Source organism: Phocoena sinus, chromosome 3 (genome assembly GCF_008692025.1).
Source record: "Phocoena sinus isolate mPhoSin1 chromosome 3, mPhoSin1.pri, whole genome shotgun sequence".
NCBI classification, from domain to species: Eukaryota; Metazoa; Chordata; class Mammalia; order Artiodactyla; family Phocoenidae; genus Phocoena; species Phocoena sinus.
This window is the reverse complement of record NC_045765.1, coordinates 582,285-610,000: the sequence shown is the minus strand read 5'-3', so window position 1 is coordinate 610,000 and position 27,716 is coordinate 582,285. Positions and strand designations below refer to the sequence as shown.

Sequence of the window (27,716 nt, the reverse complement as noted above, 5' to 3'; positions counted from 1 at the left end):
GCTGGGAATCCATGGTCGCATGCAAATTATACTGGAAGAGGGGCGGAGCCGGAGCCGCTGCCGTCCCAGAAGTCTCTGGGAAGCGGCTGCGCTGCGCGGGCGAATCTTTGCTCCTGGGAAGATGGCGGCGGCGGAGCCGGGGCATTAGGGCAAGTGCAGGCTGCGGCCACCCGCTCGGCTGGACGCACAGGCCGGCCCGGTGAGTGCGGGGTTGGGGGTCGGCCGGTCGGCCGGCCTCCGGACGGCGCCGCGGCAGCGCGGAGCGCCGGCCGGGGAAGGCGGTAACTAGCGGGCCCGGGGCGGGGCCTGTGGGGTCAGAGGGCGGGCCTGGAGAGCAAAGGGTGCTGGGTACGCGGCCTGAGTGCGCTGGGCGGGGTCTGGGGGTCGTGGCGGAAACTTGGGGGGACCTGAGGCGCCCCGGGGGTCGGGGCATCCGGAGCAGGGGGAAATCGGGGCGGGACCTGGAACGATCGGGGGAGGGGCCTAAGGTTATACCTCCCCGCGGAGGGCCTGAGGTGCGTTGGGTGGGGGGGCTTGGGGGCGCGACCTGAAGGGCCAGGTGTATGGAGGCGAGGCCTATGGGGTGGTTTGGGAGACCCTGAGATGAAAACAGAGTTTGGGCCGGGCCTAGGGACACAAGGGGCAAATTGGGAGTGGGGTGTGGAAAGCAAACACTGTAGGGGGCGGGGCCGGAGGGCTTTGGGGGCAGAGCTTAAAGACTGTTGAAGGGGCTTGTGGGCGAGGCCTCGGTGTTCCCGGGCAGGGCTTGAAGAAGCCTGGGGCCTGGGGGTCGTGATTGAGGAAGACGGGGCCGATCGTACTCCCAGTCTCACTGCGCTTTAGTAAAGGTGAAAAGAAATAAGCTTAATCGATGCCCGGCGCATGGAGCGCGCTGAGGAAACGTTCACCGTTCCCGTTGTTAGTTACCTGTGGAAGCCCTGCACCAAGTTGCTGCCCGGCCCCCTCCCTGCCTCTGTCAAAGGTGTCCGTGGACTCCTCCTTAAGGATAGACCCGTGTCCTGCCCTACCGCTCCTCACAGCTTGCACTGTCCCCAGCTTTGTTCACCTGGACCAGTGCAGTCACCCCCACCCTGTCCCGCAGCCTCGCCCTCCAGACAGCCAGAGTGGCCTGTGAAACATAAACAGGCCTCAGCCCTCCTGGGGCTGCCACCTCCCTCAGGGTGAAACCCCCCAGGCCCTGCACGACCTGTCGCGTCCCCTCCCCACCCTTACTTTGCCCCCGCTCCCTCACTCACCCTTTTCCTGCCCCGCAGGGCCCCGTGCCACTCCTTGAGCGCCCAGGCTCAGTCCAGCCTCTGGTCCTTTGCACTGGCTGTTCCCTCCACCTGGAATGCTCTTCCTTCAGGCTGCTTGCCTCGATCCCTCACACCTCCACCGGGGAGGCCTCCCTGACCATGCATGAGTAAAATGCAGCTCCCCCGCCACATGCGGGGCAGGGGTTGGGTCCACTTTGTCCCCCGCGGTAACCCAGTGTCCAGCACTGCCCTTGGGGTCCTGCAGATGCTGCGTGAACATCGATGACAAGCCAGTCTTCCTGCCGCAGGAGCTGGTGACTGTCCTCCGTGTGTGACCTTGGCAGGTGGGCACAATGGACCTGGCTTACATCTGCGAGTGGGAGAAATGGCCCAAGAGCACCCACTGCCCTTCGGTGCCCCTGGCCTGCACCTGGTCCTGCCGTAACCTCATCGCCTTCACCACGGACCTGCGGAGTGACGACCAGGGTGCGCCAGCCGCTCCCCTGTCCCCCACCCCCCGGCTCCCACAGGGTCTCCTCCTCCAAGACGAGGGGTGGTGAGGGGTGCAGAGGGCCTGGAGCCGGGGCCGCTGGGATCACCCCGTGGGATGGCAGGGCCCAGGGGTGGGTGGCCCCATGCAGCTCGCTGAGGCTCCTGCCTGAGTTTTCCAGACCAAACGTGTCACCACCTGACTTTGAGGTGCCAGCCGGGCCTGTGTTGTCTCTGCCACTGAGTGACGTGCACTCGGGAGAGGGAATTAGAAAAACACAGAAACTTAGGGTGAGGGAAAGAACCAGCCGTTAGTTCCCACGGAGAGACGCCCGCTGTTAGCATTTGGGGTTCGTTTTCTTCCGGTGCCGTTTTCTGCGTCTCCTTTGCCCCACTGGAGGCAGGGTCACGGGCCGCTCCATCTCCTTCCGGTGCCGTTTTCTGCGTCTCCTTTGCCCCACTGGAGGCAGGGTCACGGGCCGCTCCATCTCGACTCGGGCGGCTGGCGTGTCCTGAGTCCCCGTGGCCGGGGCTTTGCTTCTTCCTCCCTGATGCCCCCGGGGTCATCGGGCACCCGGCTGTTGTTGCCGTGTTGAGCACACCGTCCTTCACAGACCTGACCCGCGTGATCCACATCCTGGACACCGAGCACCCCTGGGACGTGCACTCCATCTGCTCGGGGCACAGCGAGGCCGTCACCTGCCTCGAGTGGGACCAGTCAGGTGAGGGCAGCTCTCCTTGATCTGTGGGTTTGCGGGCCCTGCTCTGCCCACTGCTGCTGTCCAGAGTCCTTTCCAGACTCGCCTGTGCCCCTCCCTGCTCTACTGCCCCCAGGCCGGCCTCTCCCACCCGGGCCCCTGATGGACAGTGGCGGGGTGGGGGGCACTTGTGATGCGATTTTGGCCCCTGCCCCGCACAGGCTCGAGGCTGCTGTCTGCTGATGCCGATGGGCAGATCAAGTGCTGGAGCATGGCCGACCACCTGGCCAACAGCTGGGAGAGCCCCGTGGGCAGCCTGGTGGAGGGGGACCCCATCGTGGCCTTGTCGTGGCTGCACAACGGTGTGAAGCTGGCCCTGCACGTGGAAAAGGTGGGTGTCCTGCCTGGGGGCGCGGCTCCTCCTCTTGTGTCACCAGCACCCTTTTGGTCCGCCTCGCCCGGGCCTGGCTCACACCTGCCGTGCAGGGTCAGCACCCGTGTGGCCAGCAGCCCCCGTGTGACTGACGTGGTGAGATCCTAGAATTCCTGCCTGTTTCCCACGGTTCAGCCCAGCGTCCCCTCGAGAGGGGAGCTGCCTGGGTCCAGGGTGCTGAACTCAGATCGCGATGCCACGCCTCACCCGTCGCTTTCCTCACCATCAAGTGGGGCTGCCGCTGGCCGTGGTGAGGGTTCAGCACAAGAAGGCTTGAGAGGGCTCGGTGGGGCGGCCGGGGCGCACGTGGCTTGCTCTGCCGGCTGCTCCCCAGAGCCAGGAGCCCCTCCTGGGTTGGTGCTGTGGGAAGTGGCTTTTCTCCCATCCCTTCCCCGTGTCTGCTCCTTGTGCCCGGTGCAGGGCCTGGGGACAGTTACTGTCAGCATCTGGCAGCAGCGCACACAGCGCTGGCTCCAGGCCACGGGGAGAGGGGGCAGGGGCTGCGTGCTGCCTTCCCTTTGTCTGTTCTCTTTTCTTATGTAACAGCGCTGCTGAGTTACAAGTCACTTAGTGTGGCTCACTCACCTGAAGCATACAGATTGGTGGTTTACTTAGTATCGTCACAGACTAGTACAACCATCACCACACTCAATTTCAGACCATTCCTTTTTTTTTTTTTAATATTTTCTTTCTTTATTTCCTTTATTTATTTATTTACGGCTGCGTTGGGTCTTCATTGCTGTGCGTGGGCTTTTCTCTAGTTGTGGCGAGCGGGGGCTACTCTTCGTTGCGGTGTGCGGGCTTCTCATTGCGGTGGCTTCTCTTGTTGCGGAGCACGGGCTCTAGGCGCGCAGGTTTCAGTAGTTGTGGCTCGAAGGCTCTAGAGCGCAGGCTCAGTAGCTGTGGTGCACGGGCTTAGTTGCTCCGCGGCATGTGGGATCTTCCCGGACCAGGGCTCAAACCCCTGTCCCCTGCATTGGCAGGCGGATTCTTAAACACTGCGCCACCAGGGAAGCTGCAGACCATTCTTTGCAACTCAAAGGAAGTCTGTCCCCATTAGCCTCACTCCCCTTCCCCACCTCAGCCCCTGGCAACCATGAACCCACTGTCTGTCCCCATGGACTTGCCTGTCCTGGACGTTTCCCATCAATGGAATCGCCCACCGTGTGTCCTTCTGTGTCTGGCTTCTCTCATCAGCGTCGTGTTCTCAAGGTCTGTCCACACTGTTGCGAGCATCAGGGCTACTGTTCTCCTTACCATCAGATACCTTTGTCTCTAAGTTATAAGAGACGGATGTGCTCATTTAAAACGCTCGGGCATGCACGCGGCTCTCGCCCGTGACGTTGAGGTCAGGCGTCTATGCCCTCTCCCCTTGGTAGGAATTCTAACTGCAGGGCTTGCTGTCTAACCTTCTGGACCTTCTTCTCTGCGCGACGTTTCTTTTTCACACTGCCAGCGTCTCTCCTCAGGGGTCATCCGGGGGCTTTTGCTTCTTTCTTTCCAACGGTGCCGGCACCTCCACGTCTGGAAGACTCTGTTGGGGCCGTGGTCAGCCCTGCCCTCCCTGGACGCCTGGCCCTGTGGGTCTGCTCCCCAGACAGAGAGGGCACATACTCTCCCACTGCCCAGAGAGCCCTGCTTAGTCTCCAGTTCGTGCTGTTTCAGTGACAGACACGTTGCCCGGATTGAAAGGAACCCGGCGTGCGGGCTGCCCCCGGGTCCGCCTGGGTGGGACGCTGGGAGAGGCCCAGCCGGGGACAGAAACCAGGGCCGGCCGGGGCTTGGCTGGGGGCCCGAGGGCCCTTCCGAGGGGAGTAGAAACGTTCCTGCCCAGGATCGGAGCGGTTTCCACCATGGGGTGGTTGTCACCTTGAACCGAAAGCCGGGAAGAGGTGAATCTTGCTGTACGTTAATTGTACCTTAGGCCTGGTCTGGAAAGGTGACATAGCAGTGGCAGCCGTGCTTTGCAGCACAGCCGGAATGCTTTACCTCCAGGGTCTGTAAAGTGCAGCCCGCTCGCTCGCCCACTGTGTAAGCAGTCTCACTGGCGGCTGCTTCTCTTTGCTGCAGACGCAGGGAAAGAGCTGAGTGGTCGCAGCAGACCACTTGGCTCACAAACCTGAAAATACCGAGTGTCTGACCCTGTGAGGAAAACATGGTGAGTCCTGTCCTGCGCGTGTTTAGCCGTGTCGTCCTCACCACGGTTCTCGGACGTACAGATGGGGATGCTGAGGGTCAGAGAGGCCCGTGTCACACCGTGCTTGAGTGGCTGAGGCAGGGTCTGAACTCAGGTTCGTGCTCTCGTGCCTTCTGCCACATGGTTCCTCCATGTTCCCAAGGGTGTGACCCCCAGAAGGGCGTCCTGGGGTCACAGAGGCAGACCCCTGAAGGCCAAGTGCATGCCCGGGGCCGGGGCTGCCCCGAGCTGACCCCTCCCCCTCCCCCTCCCCCACAGTCGGGCGCCTCCAGCTTTGGCGAGAAGTTCTCCCGAGTCAAGTTCTCGCCGTCGCTCACGCTGTTTGGGGGCAAGCCCATGGAGGGCTGGATTGCGGTGACAGTCAGCGGCCTGGTCACCGTGTCCCTGCTCAAGCCCAGCGGGCAAGTGCTGACCTCGACGGAGAGCCTGTGCCGGCTGCGTGGCCGCGTGGCCCTGGCCGACATCGCCTTCACGGGTGGCGGCAACATCGTGGTGGCCACGGCAGACGGTAGCAGTGCATCCCCAGTGCAGTTCTACAAGGTGTGCGTGAGCGTCGTCAACGAGAAATGCCGCATCGACACCGAGATCCTGCCCTCGCTGTTCATGCGCTGCACCACTGACCTCAACCGCCGGGACCGGCTCCCCGCCATCACCCACCTCAAGTTCCTGGCCCGAGATATGTCAGAGCAGGTGTGCCCGCCCGGCCACCCTGTGGTAGGACCGCTCGGGGCTGAATGCAGGCGTGGGCAGGGCTGGTCCTTCCGGAGCCTCCAGGGGAGCATCGGTTCCCGCCTTTTCCAGCTTCTAGAGGCGCCACATCCCTGGCTCGCGGCCCCTCCTGCATCCTCACGGCCAGCAGCACAGCGTCTCCCGTCTCTCTCTGCCTCTGACCCTCCTGCCTCCCTCTTATAAGGACCCTGGGATGACGCTGGGCCCCCCGTGAATCCAGGGTCATCCCCGTCTCAGGGGCCTTAACTTAATCCCACCTGCGAAGTCCCCTCTGCCCCGTGAGGTGACATATCCACAGGTCCTGGGACCATGACTGGGACATTTCTGGGGGCGAGGTTCAGCCAGCTGCACCGGGGCCCCCTCATAACCTTGCACTGATCAGCACCCAGCTTCATGAAGTCCCAGTACGTTTCCCCGGCCCCCTCGTTTCCCACCAGGGGTGCCTTGAGCGACTGCCTTCCCCAGGGGAGGCGGGGTCTTGGGGGGCAGATGCGGTGCCGGCTGGGTGTACCTGGGTCGGAATCCGCAGCGGCTGTGAGGCGGGTGCCGATGTGAGCCCCGTGGAGCAGCCGGAGGCCCGGAGAGGCCGAGGGGCTGGTCCGGGCCCCTCACCGAGCCGCCCGCCCCCCCAGGTGCTGCTGTGTGCGTCCAGCCAGACCAGCAGCGTGGTGGAGTGCTGGTCTCTGCGCAAGGAGGGGCTCCCCGTGAACAACATCTTCCAGCAGCTCTCGCCCGCCGGTGAGTCCCGCTCCAGCCGGCCAGGGACACGCAGCCTCCCGGGAACCTGGGGTCCTCTGGGAGCCCTCGGGTAGAGTGAGGTACGGGGGTGACCTGGGTTTGCCAAGAACGTGCCCACCATCCCCTTCCCTCCCTCTCTGTCCCGACACCCACGTGGAGCCCCGAGTCCCCCGCCGGGACTGGCCCCCCTCCTGACACCTGTGTGGCTGGGAAGCCGGAAAAGCTACTTCCCTGGAAGCCGGGGGTGAACCTGCGGCCACACGGGGCGTGTTCCCGCTGATGGCAGCGCTATTGGCCCTGGAGTGGCCGGGGGGCCATGTCAAGAGGCCCCTTGAGTCTCTGCCTGCCCGCAAGGTGGTTGCCTAAGCTGCTCGATGTGGCCTCGGAGGAACTAGATGTGAAGAAGGTCATGCTGCCTTTCCTGAGTGATGCCGCGGGGCGGCAGGGCCACAAGGGGTCCCAGCCCTTCCCTCGTCCCTCCTCTGTCCTAGTAGCTGTGGGCGCGGCCGTCAGGCGGGTCATGGCCCCCACGCACACCCTGGGACCTTGTCACAAGCGGGCCCACATCTCACGTGAGAGGGCCGTCACCCCCGTCAGCGGGTCGAACCTTGTCCTGATGCAGGTGTCCGAGTGCCGAGCTCACCCGCACCTCCTCCCCCCACCCCGCCCCTCGTCCTGGCTTCGTGTGGCCTGCGGGCTCTTGGATCTGCCTCTTCTACCTCCCTGCCTTTGCCCTAAGCGCCCCCCCCGCCAGCCCATCCTCCCTCTCAGGCCCCCGCTCTGCCAGCCACCGTCCAGCCCATGCTCCAGGGGTTGGCCTGACTTGGGCGGACACGTGGGTCCAGGTGGACTTGGGCAAGCAGCTCAGCCTCTGACAGCGGCCGCTCCCCTCTGTAAGCTAGGAATGGCCGGAGCCGCCAGGCTGGGTGTGGGTGCGGGTGCCTGGCCCGCTCGCCTTCCCTCCCTGGGCATCGCCGGAGCTGTCACCGTTACAGCTGTGCTCAGCATCGTCCCTCGCTGGGCCTCGGTCTCCCTGTGGGATGACGTTTGCCAAGAGCCCCTTTGCGCTGGGCCGTCCAGGGAAGAGCTCTCGGGGCAGATGGGTAGAGGTGTGCTGTCACAGCCAGCTTTGCCGTGTCACACACCAGTCCCAAACTCTGGCTCAGAACCACAACCCGGTGGGTGGTGGGCCAGGCCGCCTCCACTGCTCCGTCCTGGTTCCCTGTGTCTACCATCACCCCAGGGCAGCTGAGGTGCTGGCCGCTGGCTGGGCGCCCGGGCTCACCTCAGTGTCACCTTGGAGTCCAGGTGCACGGGCGCCACTGAGCCTCCGCTCACATCATGCCCGCAGCGCCAGGGGCCAAACCCAGGTTGACGGGAACCACCCCACCCCTTGCTGGGGGGCTTCGTCATCACACCGGGGGTGTGGGCGCAGGGAGGGGCCCGTCTTGGCCACCTGTCGGTCCAGCTCATGGGGAGAGCTGGGGTTCCACCCAGGACCTCTCAGACCACAGAGACAGAACCCCGTGCAAGCCGGCCGAGTCACTGGGGAGTTTTGGGGTTTGTGTGGTGGCAGGGTCAGGGGTGGGTTCCCCTTCTCAGCACGTTGGCTCCTTTGAGGGGACAAGGTGGAGCCGCCCCCGCCAGCTGACAGCCTTGCAGCCCAGGCGGGTGCCTCCTCCTGTTCCCGTGAAGGCCCAGGACCGGATCCTTTGGGGTCCACCACCTCTCCCCCGACCCCAGTCACGTGAGCTCGCTGGGTCTCCAGGAGGGGCAGGGTGCTGGGTCAGGTGCACCCTTGTCGTGTTTGTCTCGTCTTCATTTTTTTTTTTGGTATTTATTTATTTATTTTTGCGGTGCGCGGACCTCTCACCGCTGTGGCCTCTCACTGCTGTGGCCTCTCCCGTTGCGGAGCACAGGCTCCGGCTCTGGACGCACAGGCTCAGTGGCCATGGCTCAGCGGCCATGGCTCACGGGCCCAGCCACTCCGCGGCATGTGGGATCCTCCCGGACCAGGGCACGAACCCGTGTCCCCTGCATTGGCAGGCGGACTCTCAACCACTGCGCCCCCAGGGAAGCCCTGTATTTATTTTTTTATACAGCAGGTTCTCATTATCTATTTAATATATATTAGTGTATATATGTCAATCTCAATCTCTCAGTTCACCCCCCCACCACTCCCCTGTCTTGTCTTCATTTTGTTGCTCTCTGTCCCCCCCAATCCCTTTTAGTTGGTGACAAACAGCCCACGATTCTCAAATGGCGGATCCTGTCAGCCACCAACGACCTGGACCGCGTGTCCGCCGTGGCGCTGCCCAAGCTCCCCATCTCGCTCACCAACACCGACCTGAAGGTGGCCAGCGACACCCAGTTCTACCCCGGCCTCGGTATGGTGTCTCAGAGCCCCCGGGGGAATGGGGTGGGCCCTGAGCTTGGGCTTCCGTCACAGGGTCCTGGGAGCCTAGCCCCCGGCCTCACGTCAGTCCCATTGGGGACGAGGGTACTGCTTTCAGGATCTGATGGGCTCCAAGGGCTGTGAGGCCACCGTCAAGCTGTGCTCTTTACTACCTAGAGGGCTGTTAGCAGTCCACAAGGGAGAGGCTGGGAACTTGGGGAAAACTTTCCAGATAAGCTTCCTTCCCATGCCCACCCCCACCCCCGTTGTAGTAGCTCATGTGGCGATTCTGGGTTTGGGCCCTGGCGTCTGTGACCCTGGGTGAATCAGGCTGGCCATGTTGGTGCCGGCCCAGGGCAGCCCCCCAGCCCCCTGCTGTAGATTACGGGCTTTGGGTTCTACAAGCCCCTGAGCTTACTGGCCTCCGTTCCGCCCCGAGGCCCTTTGTGTACATCAGGCCCAGGCCCTTTCCATCTGCTGTCCTCTCCGCCTGCCCCTCCCACTTGTCCCCGTGGAAGTCACCTGTTGCCTCACGTCGGCCAAACTTAGTGCCGGCCGCAGGGGAGCGGGGCAGAGGTGCCCAGACAGGGTGCAGTCTGCTCCACCGATTCGGGGGCCGGTTAGCCCGGACTGGACCCCACTGGGGGGGGGTGCGACCCAGTGGCTCAGGGCTCACGCCGCTCCTTAGCACAGCCTCTGCTGGGCGTGGTGGCGGCCCCTTCCTGTTGTCCAGAGCTGGGTTCAGCCGCCTGACCCTACACGTGCCCCCAGGGCTGGCCCTGGCCTTCCATGACGGCAGCGTCCACATCGTGCACCGGCTCTCGCTGCAGACCATGGCCATCTTCTATAGCTCCGCAGCCCCCCGCTCCGTGGACGAGCCGGCTATCAAGCGCCCTCGGACCACGGGCCCCGCCATCCACTTCAAGGCCATGCAGCTCTCCTGGACTTCCCTGGCCCTTGTGGGCATCGACAACCACGGCAGGGTCAGTGCTGTCCCCGGGGGACTGCTGTCTGTGGCGGGGGGCCGCACCTAGGAAGTGGGGGCCCTTAGGGTGCTGCTCCTGACGTCAAGGAGTCCTAGGCCCCCAGTGCGCAGCAGGTGCTCTGCGAGTTGGCCTCCTGGTTCCCAGGGGAACCTGTCCGTGGCCTGGCAGGAGGGCGGGCAGCCTCACAGCCACTCTCACACACTCACGCTTTCACTTACACCTGCCTATGCGTTTGCACGCTCATTCACACCCTTGTACGCTCCCACCTCACGTTTGTCCTACCGGCACGTTCACACACGTGCACGTTTGCACACTCACACCCACGTGCACGTGCCCCCCGACCCCCGCAGTGGGCTCCTGCGAGTTGCTGTCGGGCACCCTGTAACTTCTGCTCCGGCCCCATCCTCAGTGTCTCCGGGTGGTGGGTTGGGCTTCTCGGGAGCACGAGGTCTGTGTTCCCAGGGACTACACGGCCCCCAGGTGGACCTGCAGGCCCCGTCACCCGACAGGTGCCCCGCTGGCTAGGAGGCCCTTCAGGCCCTGTGTGGGAATCGCCACAGCTATGGAAACCTGGGGCTCGTGGCCCCCGTTCACTCCACGTGGCTGGGCTGTGGCTCTGCAGCCCTCCCGTGTGACGGGACAGGGGGCAGGCCTGGGCCCCGCCCCCTCACGCCCCGCCCCCCTCCACAGCTGAGCATGTTGCGCATCTCGCCCTCCATGGGCCACTCGCTGGACGCGGGGCTGGCCCTGCGGCACCTGCTCTTCCTGCTGGAGTACTGCATGGTGACCGGCTACGACTGGTGGGACATCCTGCTGCACGTGCAGCCCAGCATGGTGCAGAGCCTGGTGGAGAAGCTGCACGAGGAGTACACGCGCCAGAAGGCCGAGCTGCAGCAGGTGCCGCCCCCCTTGGCTGCTGCCCCGTCCCTCCGTCAGGGTGACCCGCAGGCCGGACGGCCCACCTCTCGTTGCCACCTCAGCCCAGCAGTGCGTGGCTGTGGGCCCGACGCCACCTGCCTCCGGGTGGCTTTGGAGGCCTTTGCTTCTGTGATAAGAGCACTAAATGGGAGTTTTACAGATGGGTGAGCCAGAGAGACGTGATCGTTCAGACGCCGTGGCGGCGCGCCTGTAAAACCCAGACCCACCCCACCACCACCACCACCACCACCCCGAGTTCAGTAGGTCAGCGCTGCTAAAGCATCTGAAGTTGCCCTCTGTGCCAGCCGTCGAGGAGGAAACAGGAAGGAGAGAGCCCATTCCCATTAGCAGCCTGCTGAGACGTGCGAGTGCTAGGCCCGATCTGGGGAACAGCGCAGGACGGAGCTGGGTTCAGAGCCAGGGACGCCAGTAGCGATCAGATCTCTTGTCATCTGGCAGAGCTGTGTGCAAGCACTTTTTTTTTTTTTTTTTTTTGGCCACACCCCTCATGCCTTGGGGCCTTGGGGGATCTTAGTTCTCCCGCCAGGGATTGAACCTGGGTCCTCTGCAGTGAGAGCGCAGAGTCCTAACCACCGGACCACCAGGGGATTCCCTGTAGGCAAGCATCTTTCTGTTTTAAGTGCTCCACTCATCCTGGGAGACGACAGGTTTCAGGAACTGTGGGGGGTAGAGCAGAATCTGTGGCCCCACCCACCTCATGCCAGGAGCGCCCCCAGTCGTGAGGTGTCCCAGGTGTGTCCCTTGGGCCCCTGGGGCACGTGCGCCCGCAGGTTGAGACCCTGCCATCCTGTGAGGAAGGTCCTCCTACCTGGTTCCGCCATGAGGAGGGCAAGGCCCAGAGAGGGTTAGCGGCTTGCCCGGCTGGCCCAGCGCCTCGCTCTCCCTGGCCCCTCAGGCGCGTGCCCCGCCCACTCACATCCTCCGCCCCCCAGGTCCTCTCTACCCGGATCCTGGCCATGAAGGCCTCGCTCTGCAAGCTGTCGCCCTGCGCAGTGACCCGCGTGTGCGAGTACCACGCCAAGCTCTTCCTCATCGCCGCCAGCTCCACGCTCAAGTCACTGCTGCGCCCGCACGTGCTCAACACGCCCGACAAGAGTCCCGGCGACCGGCTGACGGAGGTCTGCGCCAAGGTCACGGATGTCGGTGGGTCCTGCCCCGTCCTGCGGGCCGCCCTGGCTGCTGAGGACCCCTTGGCCGTCGCGCACGTTTGGGGTGTCGGGGACACGCGGTGGGCGTTAATGGGAACAAAGATGACCCAGCCTGGGGATGGCGTCCCCAGGGGCACTGCCTGTGTGGAGGCCTGGAGGCCGGCGGGAGCTGCAGGGTGCCCGGCACAGGGGGTCCGAGGGGTGGGCAGAGCGATCTGAAGGCCAGCGGTGGACACCCAGAGACCCTTCCTCCAGCCCTGCCCTCCAGGGTCCCAGGCTCAGGCAGGCCCGTCCCTCATTTGCTTGTTCACGACGTTGGCGTCGGCCTGTGGGGGCGGGACCAGCTCACCGTGGGTGCGTGCTGATGGGCGCACATGTGAGTTTCTGGCCGCCCCTGACTGCCTGTCCTCTCCCAGACATTGACAAGGTCATGATCAACCTCAAGACGGAGGAGTTCGTCCTGGACATGAACACGCTTCAGGCGCTGCAGCAGCTCCTGCAGTGGGTGGGCGACTTCGTGCTCTACCTGCTGGCTAGTCTGCCCAACCAGGTGCGCCTGCACTCCTGCTTGGGAGCCCCACCCCCAGGAGCCCCGCCCCTGGCCTTGTCCCCTGAAGCCCCACCTCCCTGACCCCGCCCCTCCCAGAAGACCCCTCCCCTCGGGGCCTGCTGAGGTCCTAGGATGCGGCGCACGCTGAAGTAAGCAACCTGGGCCCTTCTGCCCGTAGGGCTCCCCGCTGCGGCCAGGCCACAGCTTCCTGCGGGACGGCGCGTCGTTGGGCGCGCTGCGGGAGCTGATGGTCGTCATCCGAATCTGGGGCCTGCTGAAGCCGAGCTGCCTGCCTGTGTACACGGCCACCTCTGACACCCAGGACAGCATGTCCCTGCTCTTCCGCCTGCTCACCAAGCTCTGGATCTGCTGTAAGGCGCCCAGCTCTCTACTCTCGTTCCGCCGCCAAGATACAAGCCCTGGCTGAGTCCCCCCGCCAGAATATAAGCTCCCGCAGGTCAGACTGGCTGTGCCGTGGCCCCCACTGTTCCCCCGGCGCCCAACACGGGTCCAGGCACAGTGTGTGTGCTCATTAAACATCAGCCACTCTCAGGCACCTGTTTGTCTTGTGTCACCAGGTCGTGTGTTTCTGTGGCCAGGCTCTATCGTCACATCCGTGATGCCAGGAAGGGCACCCAGTGTTCGCTGCATATTTTTTAAATGAATAAGTGGGTCCCCATTTTACAGAGGAGAGGACTGAGGCCCGAGAAGGGGAAGGAGCTTCCCAGGGCCACTCAGGAAGTCGGGGCAGGGCTGGGGCCTGTGCCTGGTGCTCTGTGAGCTCTGAGGAGGCCATGATGCCTCCTGGGTGGGCAGCCCTCCGGGCAAGGCTGCTGAGCAAGATATCCCCGTGGTCCCCTCCCCGCAGGCCGCGATGAGGGCCCCACGAGCGAGCCGGATGAGGCGCTCGTTGACGAGTGCTGCCTGCTGCCCAGCCAGCTTCTCATCCCCAGCCTGGACTGGCTGCCCGTCAGCGATGGCCTTGTCAGCCGCCTGCAGCCCAAGCAGCCCCTGCGTCTGCACTTCGGCAAGCCTCCCGCTCTGCCCGGCAGTGCCACCAGCTTGCAGCTGGACGGCCTCATCAGGTGCGTGCCCATCTCTGCCTCGGGGCCTTTGCACGTGCCGTGCCCGCTGCTTCCTTCCAGCCTGACCTTAGTGCTGCTTCAGAGACTCCCCCACCTCCACCCTCTCTCCCCTCCTGGTCACTTCCCTCCATCCAGTCGCCTCGGCCTGTGCTGATCTGTGCCCTCGCTTGTCTGGGTGACATCATCCTCTCTCTGGTCTGTCACCGCCTGCCTGGAGGGCCCCACGTGACTGACCTTGGTTCAGAGTTCAAGCTGACGCCCCAGTCCCCCACGGTAAATCGCACTGCAGCCTGGACTGCCTGGTGGGGCCCAAGGCCCCAGGGAATCAGAACCCTCTCAGGCAGACCTCCCAGGGCTTAGAGGTGACTTCAGGAGCCATTCTTTGGAATGTGTGGGGTCTGGACGGCCCACCCCTGCTGAGTGAGCTCACGACTGCCCGGCAGTGCCTTGGGGTGGGGGGTTGTCCCCATTTAACAGACAAGGAAACTGAACCTCAGAGGTGCAGTCAGGAGGCAGCCGGCCAGGACCCAAACCCAGCACCCCACGGGCCGCCTGCCTGAAATGGTGCTCGAGCGATGAATCCCCAAGTGGAGGTTCGCGTCCCCGCCTCCCCGGGAGGCGCTCTGGACCTGCCTTCAACACCTTCTGTGTTTTCTTGCGTGTCTCGCTGTGGGAGGAACAGCCTGATGAATCACACGCTGTGGTTTGTGCTTGGGTTTCAGAAGAAACTTTACAAGGAGAGGTGGCTGGTCGCACAAGGGGTTTCACACTCTCAGAAGTTTTCAAACGTGTGATACGAGCGTAACAGGCCGACCCGCCCCAGCCCCAGGTCTTCTCTGAGAGGCTCTGGGCACCGGGTTGTCAGACGTCGTGGCCGTTCTGGGCCACCACCCCGACCCCGGGCTAGTGGTCTGTGGGCGGAGGGCGTATAGAAGCCCTGCTTGCAGACTCTCCCTGTTCCCCGGCGAGTGTGCGTCACGCACGCTTTGCCTTTAGGAGACGGACCTGTGCTGGCGTGTGCGTGCGCGCGTGTGCGTGTACACCCCCTAGCCCCTCCCATGCCCTTCTCCGTCAGGGCGCCGGGCCAGCCCAAGATGGACCACCTGCGGAGGCTGCACCTGGGCGCCTACCCCACGGAGGCCTGCAAGGCCTGCACCAGGTGAGCGCTGCAGCAGACGCCGGGCCCGCTCTGCCACCGGTGGTTTCCCACCCGGGAACGGGGGTCCCGGAGTGCCTCCCTTGTGGGGCTGCTGAGCGGGTCCTCCCGCGGTCTTCATAAAGGGCCGGGGTGGCCCCGCGGTGAGCGGCTGACCCGAGCCTGCCCTTGAGGGGCTCCCAGTGACCTGACAAGTGCAGACATGAAGGAGTGACTGCAGCAGTGCTGCGCTTTGCAAACGTGGCCCCGAGTGCTGCCAGACGACCCCAGGGTCACACCACTAGGGACGGGCTGAGCCAGGACTTGGACCCACAACCCCTCCTCTGTCCACTGAGGGAGGTGAGGGGGTGGTACCTGAACTGGGACGGAGGGATGTGGAGGAATTAGATCAGTGTGGGGGGAGTGGGGGCTGCAGGGAACAGCATTCCTGGCGTGGAACAGCATGTGCAAAGGCCCTGTGGCCACCACCCAACCTTGCCTAGCGCCCCACCCTCCTGACTCCACCCGCAGGTGCGGCTGTGTCACCATGCTCAAGTCACCCAACAAGACCACGGCCGTCAAACAGTGGGAGCAGCGCTGGATCAAGAACTGCCTGTGTGGGGGTCTCTGGTGGCGGATGCCCCTCAGCTACCCATGACTGTGCCCAGGCCCCTGTAAGTGGATTCTTTTTCTTTTTTTTTTTTTCTTTTTCTTGTCTGGTGAATACGGTCTTTAATTATTAGTTGGATAATTTTTCTAAAAATTTCATTGTAGTTGATTTACAAGGTTGTTAGTTTCTGGTATATAACACAGTATATAAATTTATATATATACGTATATGTATACACACACGTTCTTTTTCCTACTCTTTTCCATTATGGTTTATGACAGGATATTGAATATAGTTCTTTGTGCTATACCATAGGACCTTGTCATTTATTTTATATGTGTGTCTTCTAATCCCACACTCCTAATATATCCCTCTCTCCTTTGGTACCCATGAGTTTGTGTTCTGTGTCTGAGTCTGTTTCTGTTTCGTAAATAAGTTCATTTGTGTCATATTTTACATTTCACATGTAAATGATACTGTACGATATTTGTCTTTGACTTCACTTAGTATGATAATCTCTGGATCCATCTATGTTGCTGCAGATGTCACTATTTCATTCTTTTTATGGCTGAGTAATATTCTGTTGTGTGTATGTGTGTGTGTATATATATATATATATATATATACATACATATACTACATCTTCTTTATCCATTCATCTGTCGATGGACATTTAGATTGTTTCCATGTCTTGGTTATTGTGAATAGTGCTGCTGTGAGCATTGGGGTGCATGTGTCTTTTTGAATTAGAGTTTTGTCTGGACATTTGCCCAGGAATGGATCATATGGTAGTTCTGCTTTTAGTTTTTTGAGGAACTTCCATACTGTTCTCCACAGTGGCTGCACCAACTTACATTCCCACCAACAGTGCAGGAGGGTTCCCTTTTCGCCACACCTTCTCCAGCATTTGTCATTTGTAGACTTTTAAATGATGGCCATTTTGACTGGTGTGAGGTGATACCTTGTTGTAGTTTTGATTTGCTCTTCTCTAATAATTAGCGATGTCGTGCATCTTTTCATGTGCCTGTTGGCCATGTGTATGTCTTCTCTGGAAAAATGTCTATTTAGATTTTCTGCCCATTTCTTTGATCGGGTTGTTTGGTTTTTTAATACTGAGTTGTATGAGCTGTGTATTTTGGAAATTAAGCCCTTGTTGGTCGCATCGTTTGCAAATATTTTCTCTTATTCCGTAGGTTGTTTTCGTTCTGTTTATGGTTTCCTTTGCTGTGCAGAATGTCAGTGGATTCCCAATGGGTTGAAAGGAAAGGCACGCTGTCCCCTTGCTGGTCACAGAGCAGCCACGCACTCCAGACCTTCACTGGGTGCGTGAGACAATGCCACCCTTGAACTATGCTTTCCGGCCCTTATCAGCTGCGCCAGCACCTCTGTAGCCGGCAGGGCAGGTGAGGACATGGCCTGAAGCCTCAAGTTGGCACCCTCGGCCCAGCGGGCCCTGCTCTTTCTTCCTCGGAGCCTACTGGCGGATCCGGGTGGAGGGCCTGGCCACAGGGCCACCGTAACAGGTGGTGACTGAGACCTGGCCCTGCCCTGAGGATCTCACTGGCCCGGGTAGAGCCACGGCTGTGTCCCGACCCCTGGGACCCCAGAGCTCAGTGACCGCCCTGGATTTCCCAGGTCCCAGCTCAGAGGGTCCAGGACAGCTCAGGCCTCTGTCCTTCAGAACATCCCACATGAACCTGCCGGGTGTCCAGTGGCCACTGTCAGTGACACCAGCCCGGGTGTCTGCTTCGGGTTCCTCACCTGTACCTGTCACTGCTGAGCCCTCGCGACCACTGTCTCTGACCTGGGCAGGCCCAGTAAACGTCCCCACTGGGTGGCCGGTGTCTTGTCGGTGTTCTGGGTGCCACCAGGCAGCCCCCTCGCCCCCGGAGCCTCCCTCCCCCTCCACAGGCATGTGGTTCTGCCCGTGTGCGCTGCTCTCCTGCTCTGTCAGCATTTATTGAGCACCTAGTGTCTGCCAGGCACAGGGGTCCCTGCGCGGGGGGGTGGGGGGGGAGCGGTAGGCTGGACGTGGGTGGGGGCTGCTCCCCGCCGCCTGGGTTCCTGCGCACATGAGTGTCTCTGTCTCTGCTTTCCCTCTGCATCCCTCCCCTACCCCCGGGTTTCCTGAGCTCCGCGGCCCCCAGGGGTCCTGCTTCTCCAGCAGCTGCTTCCACTCATTATACCTGGCTCCCTGCGGCCCCGTGCACAGCGCCTGCCTGTTAAGTGGTGATTGCCTCTCTTGTTTTCCTTCTGGCCTGCCTGTTAAGTGGTGATTGCTTCTGTTGTTTTCCTCTGGAGGAGCAAGGGAGGGCAGGCCGGCCGGGCGCCCCGCAGAGGTCGGACACGCGGCAGCGGTGTCTGTCGGGCTTTCTGGGGCCGGCAGCGCTCCAGGGGCCCCATTACCTGGGCCAGGGGCCGCTTCCCTGCCGCCCGCCCACCTGCGGCAGCAGCACTTGACGTCTAGATCCTGCCGTCCGAGAGGTGCTTCTGCGGGGACTTGTGGGGACCCGGAGCTGCTGGCCATGCCGGGAGGGGTGGAGACACCCTGCCTCGGACTCACCTCCCGTGCTGCTGCCACCGCCTTCTGTCCCCTTGGGGAAAGGGGACCCAGGGCGGCCTCCCTGGTCGAGGGGCATGTGGTCCACAGTCCTACATATTTTTTCTCAGCCTTTTTACCCCATTTGACCATGTGTTTTTAAAGCAACTTGTGTTTCTCAAGTCATTTGAAGTCTTTAAACCAGTTATTTGTCTTAGAAAAACGAACCTGTTTCTTGCATTCATGTTTCATTGGTTAAGGTCAAGTTGTGGGTACTTACACCTCGGCCACCATCTTCGGACGCTCCCTGGAGGGCGGGTCCGCATCTCCTCCCCTTGGGTCTGGGGCTCGCACCTGTTCCCACCTGTCCTGTGCAGGGGAAGTGACCCCGGGTGACCCTGAGGCTGGTGGGAACCGGCCTGGCTCCTGGGCCATCATCCTGGAGCCTCCAGGCCTCTGATCATCTAGGTGGTGGGACAGGGACACGCGCCCCTCCCCCCTCACATCCTTGTGACCCTGACCCAGACAAGCTGAGCGCAGTGAATGGCGAACGGGGATGGCTCAGCGTCGCCGAGTTCGGGGCAGTTTGTTACGCAGCAGTGGATAAGTGGAACGCTCCGTGAACTGCCATGACAAGCCCAGTAGGCATAAGCGGGCCCGGCTGTCCAGAAGCGTCGGGCTCACCTGGGGGCCGTGGGGGGGCCCCCTGCTGAGAGCCCTGCTGGAACGTTCCTCCAGGTTGAGAGGGAATTTGTGGGTGGGGATGTGCCCTTGCCCCCCATCCTGCCCCCACCACGTGTCCACACGGGTCCCCCCCTCTGGGGTCAACAAGGGCAGGTGTTACTGTGACAGGGAGAGGCAAGTCAGTCCGTCGGGCTGCGTGTTCACTGTGCCTCAGCCTCCTCAGAGCCAGGTCCACGGGCCCCAGCTGCAGGTGAGGAGGCCGAGGCCACCATCCTCCGGCAATAGAAGCGGGAAGCTGCCCTTGACTCCCCACGGCAAGTGGGCTCCCGTCTGCAGTGGGGAGGGGCACGGCCACGTGGGCCACCCTCCCTGCACGCTCCCCCTCCCCTGTGGCTCAGGGTTGTCCCCTCCCCCTCCCACCAGCATCTGTGGGGAAATTGCTAGAAGAGGCCCTGCAGGGTCACAGGGCTCTCAGACGGCTGTGTCACAGGGACTTCTGAGTTTTCATGTGACTGCAGAAACCCCCCCATGGGGTAGAAAGCATGGAGCCTATGTCTCCTGCCTGGAGACCCCCAGATCCCTCCCCCTCTGCCTGCCCCACCCACTCCATCTGGTCCTGCTCCGACCTCAGGGCCCACGGCTCACCAACACGGACAGCCTAGTCTGGTCTGCAGCCCCCACTAGTGGTGCCAGGTAAAATGCAGGACGACAGTTAAACCTGAACTTCAGATGAACAGTGAGTACGCTGAGAGCCCCAGGCCCGTCTTCAGGATGACTCATGAGTTCTATCCCGTGCAGTGGAATATTTGGCCCGGTTCCTGTGAGCAGGGCTGGGTCTCAGCTGTGTCTACACAGTAAGCACTCAACAAGTGCTTCCATGTGAATGAACGCTCCACAGCGGAACAACGAAAACTGGCCCTAGGTTCCAATTCCAGTGCCTGGTGGGGCACACGACCACCGCTCAGACCCTCGGTCTCCTCGACCAAAGAGAGGTCAGAGACCCCCTTTGTGGACCAGGCTTAACACCTGGGGCCTAGTAGGTGCTGGGCTTCAGTGGCCCCTCGTCCAAGTGGGAGAGAGGGCACAGGGCCTCAGGACCTGGGTTCTGCCCTGTCACCTCCCAAAAGAGTAAACAGAGCCAGGAGGACAGTGAGTCCCCTGGGCCTCCAGTCAGTGGAGCTGCTCTGGGACACCAGTCAGCTTTGCTCAGTGAACCGCGCAGCACCTGGGGCTGGCCTGTGAACGCAGGCCCTGTGGCTCTGCGCTCATTTCCAGGCTTTGCTGAGGACCTTCTGTGTGATGTCAGGAGAGTCGCACGGCCTCTCTGAGCCTGTTTTCCCATTTGGGACCCGGGTCCTAAGAACACAACTTCTCTGTGTACCTAGATCTCAGCCCAGAGCAGGGTCTTGCACATAGCAGGCCCTCACTTTCTGCTCGGGAAGCAAGGACCAAGGGGACACCCACCCCCACTCGTTCCCCTCCCTGGGTCTCCGGGCGTCTCTACAATTTCCAGGGGAGAGTAAGGGCGCCACCGCGTGGCCAAGACGTGAAGCGACTCCTGGCAGCTCCAGCCCGGCTTGAAGGGCGTGGGGTCTCCGGACTTTTGTCCCCGAAGATCCCTACGCCAGGCACGCCGTCTCTCAGCCTTTGGGTCACCTCCTGGCACCGCATTACCAGGACGCTGCCGCCCCCCTCAGTTTGGCTCGCCTCCATCCGCTCCCTCACGCAGCGTGCAATCTGTAAAGGCGGACCGGGTGCAGGAGTGGATGACTTTATTGCTCGGGCCCCCGTGACCGCCGCCCCTCAGGTCCTCCTCAGGCAGCTGAGCCCTCAGCCATCACTCCGTCGATCCAGGCCACGTAGCTCGCCACGCGCGTGTAGATGCCGGGCTTCTTGTGGTTGCCACAAACACGTGAGCCCGAGGTGACCACGCCCTCGGCCACGCCGCCGCACACCAGCGGGCCTCCAGAGTCACCCTGCAGGGAGCGATGTCATGAGGTCTGGTGCAGGGCCGCCGCAGGCGTCCGGCCCGCCCTTCGGCGTCCGGTCCGGCTCCACCGGCGCCTGCTGCAATTCCCCTCAGCCCGCTGGTCCCAACAGTTCCCTCGCTCGTCAATCTCAGGCCCCGCCCACCAAGGCCCCACCTCCGCCGGCTTTCGGCTCCGCCCCTCTCCAGGCTCCACTCCGCACTCCGTCCCACGGAGGTGGAGCAGCCCCCTCCTCCGACCCTGCCCCACTCCTGGCCCTCTCCAAGCTCGGGCCCCAACTCGTCCGCACCCTCTTCCGGATCCCACCTCTCCTCCCAACCCTGCCTAGACCTCTGGCCAGCCACGCCCACCCAGTCTGTGTCATTGACCCTCCCATCTCAGCCCCCACACCTGCCTCAGGCCACGCCCACTCTCCGGGGGGGGGGCACTCTGCGAGCTCCCCCGCGCGCGACCCGCCCTTTCCATCAGCCTCGCCTTCCGTATTCCCGCGCGCCGGGGGGCCCCCCCCCACCTCCCCGCCTCGCCCTCCCGAGGCCTTGGCCCCCACCCCTCTACTGGCCCAGCCCCGCCCTTGCACCTTGCAGCTGTCCCGGCGTCTGCTCTCCGCGCACATCATGCTCTTGGTGATGGTGCCGTCATGGTACTTGCGCAGGTTGCAGGTGGCGCGGTCGAGCACCGGCAGGAGTAGGTGCTGCAGGCGGTCTGGCCGCCGGCCAGCGTGGTTGACCACGCCCCAGCCGGCCACGTCGCAGAGCGTGCCGGCCGCCACGTCGCGGTCCTCGCGCTGCCAGGGCAGGGGCTGCACGTAGGGGCCCAGCACGGCCTTCTCAGAGAGCTGGGGGTTGGGGCGGAAGGGGATGTTAGGGTCGGGGCGGGGGCGGGGGCGAGGGCGAGGGCCCCGGGGCAGCAGGGGGGACTGGGGCTAGACTCAGCAGACCTGCAGCAGGAGGAGGTCGTGGTCGATGGTGTCCGGCCGGCTGTCTGGGTGGGGCACTGCGCGTAGCACGTCGTACAGGCGCTTGGAGGGCTCCGGCTGTGACAGGGAGTGCGCGCCCAGGAGCACCTGCACCTTCCCGTCGGCCCTGGGAGTGGGGTGGACCCACCATCAGAGTCACGTTCCCGCCCCACCTCACCCCACCCCACCCCACCCCACCCCGTCCCGCTCTTTGCCCCAGGCCACTCACACATCCTCCAGGCAGTGCGCTGCACTCATCACCCACTGCTCGGCCACCAGGAAGCCTCCGCACACGTGCTTGCCGTTCACTTGCACGGATGCCATGTAGGGCCGCGAGTGGGACATGGCCTCTTTGCCGCCCAGGATCCTGCCGCGGGGCTGAGCCGCTGGAGGTAGGCAGGTCAGCGTGAGGACTTAGGGGGTGACTGCAGCCCCCCCGCCGCTAGGATTCTCTCTCTACCCCGAGGCGGCTCCAGCACCCCTCAGACCTGGAATTCCATCCTTACAATCCTCCCCGACAGAGTTGCAAACTCCGGGGGCGCCCAGGGAGGAATGCCCGAGAAGACAGATGATAGGGAGTGACCGAGTCTGGGGCAAATTCCATACCTACGCATTGGGCCTGAGGCTGCAATTTAAACATAAGGAAAGCCGGACTGTCCAAACCCAACACCCCTGCCAGCCATTACCCCTCGAGCTGCCGGTTTTCCAGTGTGTGGAAAGCTAGGTTCAAAGTTTTGAGAATTACCCCCGGTGGTCCAGTGGTTAGGACTCGTTGCTTTCACTGCCGAGGGCACGGGTTCAATCCCTGGTGGGTGATCTAAGAGCCCACAAGCCGCACAGCCCGGCCTCCTCCCCCCCAAAACAATAAACCACCAAAATTTTGAGAATTCCTTGGTTTTCAGAGGCTTCTGTTCATGTGAAACCTGCCCCCTCCCTGCCCACTTAGGGGGGCTGGAGGACAGTCCTGTTTGACGGAGCAGGCCCCCTGGCTGACCGCCCTGCAGGCTGGTGGCCCCCAGCGGTCACCGCAGGCCCAGGTCCACTCACCACACACGGCCGCCCCGAGGAGGATTAGAGCCGCCAGGTGCAGGGAGCGGTCCGCCATGATGCTGCAGTGGCCTTGACACTGACCCAGGCCAGGCCCTGGGGGTGCTTTTATGAGGGTGGAAGGGGGCGGGCTCTCGCACAGGCCCTATCAGCCGGGTGGGCAGCGGCCCAGTTGGCGTGGGGAAGCCACCTGTCCACCCTCCCCAGGGGTGTGGTTGTCTTCCACGGACTTTGTACCAAGAGTATAGACGGGCTGCTGGGCATGCGTCCCGCCTGTGTGAGCCTGGCCCAGGGCTGGGCCAGGCACAGGGGCTCCTGTGGGGAGCAGCCCCTCAGGAAGGGCAGCAGGCAGAGCAGAGGGATGGACCTACACCCAGCCCCACGGCCCCGTCTCCGCAGAGTGCCTTTGCAGCCCCAAAGTTTCACAACAGCAGCTGGAAACCACAGTTTGTAAACAACCCACTTCCGCATTTTCTGCTTCTCTCTTCTTTCTCTTCCTCCTGCAACTTGGAGAGGAGGTCGGGTGGGGGTGGGGGAGAGGTCATCCAACACCCTTGTCCCTGTTGCCGTGGCTCTGGAGCTCGATACCTCAACAAGTAGAATATTGGAAAGGTGGTGTGTATGGGGCAGCTGGAAAGACCATTGGATACAAGTGACAGAAGAACCGAGGCAAACTGGGTGGAGCCTTCTACAAGGAAATTACGTGGAAAGTTCATGGGTCTACCTTCAGGTGTAGCTTGATCCAGTTACTTGAACAAGGTCGGGTTTCTGCCTTTGGTTCCTCCTTTCCTCCTCGATGGCTTTTCTCCTCACCAGGCTCCCCTGTTGTGACCCCAGACTCAGCCCAGGAGCTCAGTCAGCCCCTCCGTAAATTCCCCATCACTGTAGCCGGAATCTCAAGCCTGCCTCTGACTGGCCGAGCTTGGATCTCGTGCCCCTACACCGTCACTGTGGGCAGGGGATGGCAGGTTCTGAGGAGCAGAACCTGGGTCACATGGCCCTCTATAAGTTGGGGATGGTGGGTCAACATCTCGTGAACCTACTAGTGGGAGATGCTGCCTGTGACCAGAAGGGTGGGGAGGACCTCAAGCTCTTCCCAGTGGGAACAGTGCACAGTCTTTTCCCCTCTACTTCTTTTCGTGGTGAAAAATAGGGAACAACATAGCAAATGTGATTTGTTAGATCCCAACGTGTTTTCTTACTCAAATCAGAAACTCTGAAATGAAAGCCCATTCGCATGTGGAGTCCAGATTATGTAAGTCAGAGTGTTGGAAATTGCAACAAAATTTGGAAATGACCCAACAAGACAAGATGGTTCAATAAATAACCCTGCTTGTCCCCGGATGCTTTGTTGACATGGAAAGACCGCCAGGGTGTAGTATTTATTAAGTGGAAAAAGTGATTGCAGGGCAGTGGGTCACCTTTCTGAGCCGCTGGCACCCGGGGGGAGGTGTGCCCCGGTGACAACCTGCGGGAAGAGCTGGCAGGCAGAGGGAACAGCAAACGTTAACAACCTTGAGGTGGGACCCCTGGGGGGGGGTGCTGCAGGGATCGGGTATTTGAGGATTTGGCACGAGGGGACAGAGAGGGAGAGATTTATCCTGGCCCCCTGGTGTGGGGGAAGGGGTGGGGGAAGGGGTGTCACCTGATGTTAACTTCTCTCATTTACTTGCTTGGGTGATTGTTTCCCACACCATCAGACTGTGAGCCGAATGATGGCAGAGGCCACATGTGTCGCGGCCCCCACCTGTGGCCCCAGGAGGTTCCTTCTCAGGCTCAGAGGCAGAAGAGGGGTACAGGCTGGCCGTCTCCCCCAGGGCTGTGACTCCTTCGGGGCTGGGTGTTTCCTTGTGAAACATCTGCGTGGCTTTGCCCCCCGACCCCTGCCAAGGCAGGAGGCTGGGGAGGTGGGGGAGGGATTGTCTCCCCACCCAGTGAGGCCAAGGCTGGCCTGGGACCCCAACCCCTGGCTGGGTCCTTCCCAGATAGTGTGCCTCACTCTTCCCCACAGGGAAACTGAGGCTCGGAGACAGCAAGCAAGTTGCCCAAAGTCACAGAGCTGGGACTCAAACCCAGGCTCCTGAGCGTGGCTTCACAGCTCTCTGCACCTCCACTTCCTCATCTGTAAAGTGGGGCAACTCATAGGACCTGCCTCGAGGGTGGAGAGGACCAGTTGAGTGAATACTTGCAAAGACTCACAATGATTTCTATGCCTTGTAAGCACTCATGAACACTTGCTACAGTGCTTTTCATTATCGCCACCTGCAACATTAGTTTAATTATGCTTGATAGGAGGAAAAACCAGAGATGGCAATCAGTATCCTTTTGTAGAGGGTGGGGAAGGGACTTCTTACCCCCAATGCCCTGAATTAGCTGCCACCTGGTGGCAGCGTACTCGGTGGCACAACCAGCAAGCCCCCAGACACATTCTACAAAACAGAATGTTTTTATTGTGCTAGGTGCTACAGGATCCTGCCTGGGAAGGGCCCAGCCAGGGGCAGGTCAGGTGGGGTGACAGGAGAAGCCCCTTCTAGCAGGTCCTGCCCGCAGCGTCCCTAGGGTGGAGGGAGGGAGGGGCCGTCATCGTCACCGTAGCGGCGGATGATGGAGTTGATCCAGTCTGCAAACTTGGCGACGGAGGCAAAGGTGTCTGGGAAGGTCCCGGAGCCGCAGCCCCCTCGGATGAAGGAATCGATCCCATGGACCAGCATGTTGCAGACCAGGGGCCCGCCGGAGTCCCCCTGTGGAGCCAGACAAGTTCGGGAGTCTGGGCTTCCAGTCCCCACCCTCACACCCCCACCCGCCCCCTTCAGGGTCGGGGATTCCTTCCACGGGTCTGGCTGCAGTCCTAGTTGCTGCAGCCTGGATGGGAGCGCGGTGGTGGCTCTGGGGGACATGGGGTACGTACAAAGCAGATGCCGGCATGCTGGCCTGGCACCAGGGTGCACACGTTGGAGGGGCGGCAGAGGGCTGTCACCACGGTCACGTTGAGCTGCTGCAGGACTTGGGGCGGTGGCCGGTTCGTGTCCAGCTGGCCCCAGCCCATGGCCACACACTGCACCCCTTCTCCCACGCCTTGGTCCTGGGTGGGCAGCTGGGCCACCTGCACATTGGTGTTGATGGTGGCCATCCCACTGAGCTGCAGCAGGTGGGATGGAGCAGTGGCATGTCACAGAGGGTGGGGAGTGACGACCCTCACCTCTCTGGGCCCTGGTTTCCCCAACCGAGGCTCCACCATGGTCCTGGGATGTTTCAGAGCAGGACACCCACCCTGCAGGTTGCCTCCCACTTCAAGCCTCAGTTTCCCCGTCTGTAAAGTGGGAGCAGTCACCGTGGCTCAGGGCATCCCTGGATCTGTCTTGAGTGCAATAGACAGTAGGTAATAGGGCTTCCCTGGTGGCATAGTGGTTGAGAATCTGCCTGCTAATGCAGGGAACACGGGTTCGAGCCCTGGTCTGGGAGGATCGCACATGCCGCGGAGCAACTAGGCCCGTGAGCCACAACTACGGAGCCTGCGCGTCTGGAGCCTGTGCTCCGCAACAAGAGAGGCCGCGATAGTGAGAGACCCGCACACCGCGATGAAGAGCGGCCCCCGCTTGCCACAACTAGAGAAAGCCCTCGCACAGAAACGAAGACCCAACACAGCAAAAATAAATAAATTAATAAACTCCTACCCCAACATCTTCTTTAAAAAAAAAAAAAAAAAAGTAATAAAGCAAACGATGGGCCACAGCAACGACCATAAAACCCTTGTTCTAGAACATTGCCTGAGAATAATCATAGCTGGGCAAGCAGAGGGGAAAGGCAGGTTTCTCCCTCCGGTCTCCCACTGGCCCGAATGTGGGGAATTTTGCCCCATTTGGCAAAGAGGGAGACTGTCCCTTCCCTCCGCCAGCGGGCACAAAAATACCTTTCTTGCTGTCACCTCATGTAATCTCTGACAGCCCTGCACGGCGGGGGTGGGGGTGGGGTGGGGTGGGGTGGGGGTGGGGAGTATTTCTCTGTTTTACAGAGGGGGAGACTGAGGTACACAGAGATGGGGGCGACACCGGGTCTGCGCCCGCCAGCCTTGTCCCCCAGGCTCCTGCCCCTCCCCCGCCCTCCCCAAGCCTCCCGCGGGCCTTTGCACCTGCTCTTCCTGCCCCGCTCCCGGCCGCGCACCTGGAGAACCGCGATGTCGTTCTTCAGGACCAAGGGGTTGAAGCCGTTTTCAAAGACCCGCTGGACCCTGAACGTCTGCCGGGTCTGCTCTCGCCGACGCAGGTTATGTGCCCCCAGCACCACGCGCACCGACTGGGGGTTCCTGGGGCGGGGGGACAGGAGGTGATTGGGGCGCCCGCGGGGTCGGGAGCGGCGGAAAGACCCCGCCCGAGCGCAGGAGGACCTGCAGACCCTCGCGCCTTCGCCGGAAGGCCCCACCCCGGGCCCGCAGCACGGCCCGCGCGACCCTCGCGCGGCGGGCGCACTGGAACCCGAGATGGGGACGCGCGGGGACACTCACATGCCGTCCAGACAGTGCGCGGCCGACAGCACGAAGTTCCGCGCGATCAGGGTGGCGCCGCAGAAGTGGCGTCCGCGCCTCTGCAGGGACGCCATGAAGGGCCACGCGTGCGGCCTGGCCGGCCGGCCCCCCACGATCTCCGAGGCCAGCGCGGGGCCTGGGGGCAAGGGCGGTGGCGGCGGTGAGCGGCGCGGAGGAGCCCCGCCCCCGCCCGGGAAACCCCACCCCCCCTCCCAGGACCCCACCGGGTCGGGTTCTTGCCGTGCTTGTCGCCCAGAGAGGGGAGGGGGCCTGCACGGTCCCCCTGCCAGGGCGCAGCTAGATCTGGACTTCACCCGCTGGGAGTCCCCAGAGACCCCGCTGTTCAGACCTCACCACTCAGGACCTCAGCCTTCTCCTTATCCCAACTGTCACTCCCCATGAGGATGAGGGGGCCGAGAGGGTCCCCAGCAGGTGGAGAGGCAGGACTGGACCCCAGGAACAGACCCGGGCCCCGCTCACCGCCCAGCAGCACGGCCAACAGGACAGCGGCCAGGGCAGGGCTGGAGGGTCTGCAGCTTTGGATCATGGTTGGGCGGGAGCTCTGGCGTCTCTGCCCTTTGTGCCCACCTGCC

The 27,716-nt window shown here is 62.2% G+C and overlaps 3 protein-coding genes across 10 annotated transcripts; 1 reads left to right on the top strand and 2 right to left on the bottom strand.

Moving 5' to 3' along the window:
• The first annotated feature begins 47 nt into the window (after window positions 1-47).
• Window positions 48-26,268, top strand: MED16 (mediator complex subunit 16). Of its 8 annotated transcripts, none has more exons than XR_004349162.1 (17): window positions 48-199; window positions 1,601-1,742; window positions 2,360-2,467; window positions 2,665-2,834; window positions 5,332-5,763; window positions 6,435-6,540; window positions 8,772-8,927; window positions 9,707-9,918; window positions 10,612-10,818; window positions 11,793-12,003; window positions 12,425-12,558; window positions 12,737-12,929; window positions 13,427-13,643; window positions 14,719-14,802; window positions 15,310-15,452; window positions 16,621-17,872; window positions 17,905-18,154. XR_004349162.1 is itself a non-coding variant. In XM_032626373.1 (16 exons), exons 2-15 carry the CDS (start codon window positions 1,610-1,612, stop codon window positions 15,434-15,436), a joined length of 2,490 nt encoding a protein of 829 aa, XP_032482264.1. In that variant the 5' UTR covers window positions 48-199; window positions 1,601-1,609; the 3' UTR covers window positions 15,437-15,452; window positions 26,034-26,268. The 8 variants fall into 8 exon arrangements, 6 of the variants coding, with proteins under 6 accessions (XP_032482264.1, XP_032482262.1, XP_032482265.1 ...); XR_004349161.1 differs by having other exon boundaries at window positions 16,582-16,791; window positions 17,024-18,154; XM_032626373.1 differs by lacking the exons at window positions 16,621-17,872; window positions 17,905-18,154 and adding an exon at window positions 26,034-26,268.
• On the bottom strand, window positions 20,367-22,952 carry CFD (complement factor D). The gene is made up of 5 exons (XM_032626377.1): window positions 22,602-22,952; window positions 21,784-21,940; window positions 21,537-21,681; window positions 21,177-21,434; window positions 20,367-20,587 (listed from the first exon to the last, which is right to left on the bottom strand). Exons 1-5 carry the CDS (start codon window positions 22,657-22,659, stop codon window positions 20,426-20,428), a joined length of 780 nt encoding a protein of 259 aa, XP_032482268.1. The 5' UTR covers window positions 22,660-22,952; the 3' UTR covers window positions 20,367-20,425.
• Window positions 25,029-27,670, bottom strand: ELANE (elastase, neutrophil expressed). Its single transcript, XM_032625294.1, has 5 exons — window positions 27,478-27,670; window positions 27,103-27,367; window positions 26,763-26,904; window positions 25,510-25,740; window positions 25,029-25,342 (listed from the first exon to the last, which is right to left on the bottom strand). The coding sequence occupies exons 1-5, from the start codon at window positions 27,668-27,670 to the stop codon at window positions 25,157-25,159; spliced, it is 1,017 nt and encodes a 338-aa protein (XP_032481185.1). The 3' UTR covers window positions 25,029-25,156.
• Between the last annotated feature and the right edge of the window lie 46 nt (window positions 27,671-27,716).

Excerpts from the sequence above, each read along its gene's own strand:
- MED16 (XM_032626373.1), top strand. The coding sequence starts at position 1,610 with ATGGACCTGGCTTACATCTGCGAGTGGGAGAAATGGCCCAAGAGCACC. Across the intron at positions 10,819-11,792 it reads AGAAGGCCGAGCTGCAGCAG|GTCCTCTCTACCCGGATCCT; the intron begins GTGCCGCCCCCC and ends TCCGCCCCCCAG. Across the intron at positions 12,004-12,424 it reads CGCCAAGGTCACGGATGTCG|ACATTGACAAGGTCATGATC; the intron begins GTGGGTCCTGCC and ends GTCCTCTCCCAG.
- CFD (XM_032626377.1), bottom strand. The coding sequence starts at position 22,659 with ATGGCGGACCGCTCCCTGCACCTGGCGGCTCTAATCCTCCTCGGGGCG. Across the intron at positions 21,682-21,783 it reads GCGCACTGCCTGGAGGATGT|GGCCGACGGGAAGGTGCAGG; the intron begins GTGAGTGGCCTG and ends CCCCACTCCCAG. Across the intron at positions 21,435-21,536 it reads ACGACCTCCTCCTGCTGCAG|CTCTCTGAGAAGGCCGTGCT; the intron begins GTCTGCTGAGTC and ends CCCAACCCCCAG.
- ELANE (XM_032625294.1), bottom strand. The coding sequence starts at position 27,670 with ATGATCCAAAGCTGCAGACCCTCCAGCCCTGCCCTGGCCGCTGTCCTG. Across the intron at positions 26,905-27,102 it reads GCGCACTGTCTGGACGGCAT|GAACCCCCAGTCGGTGCGCG; the intron begins GTGAGTGTCCCC and ends CCCCCGCCCCAG. Across the intron at positions 25,343-25,509 it reads AGCATGCCGGCATCTGCTTT|GGGGACTCCGGCGGGCCCCT; the intron begins GTACGTACCCCA and ends CTGGCTCCACAG.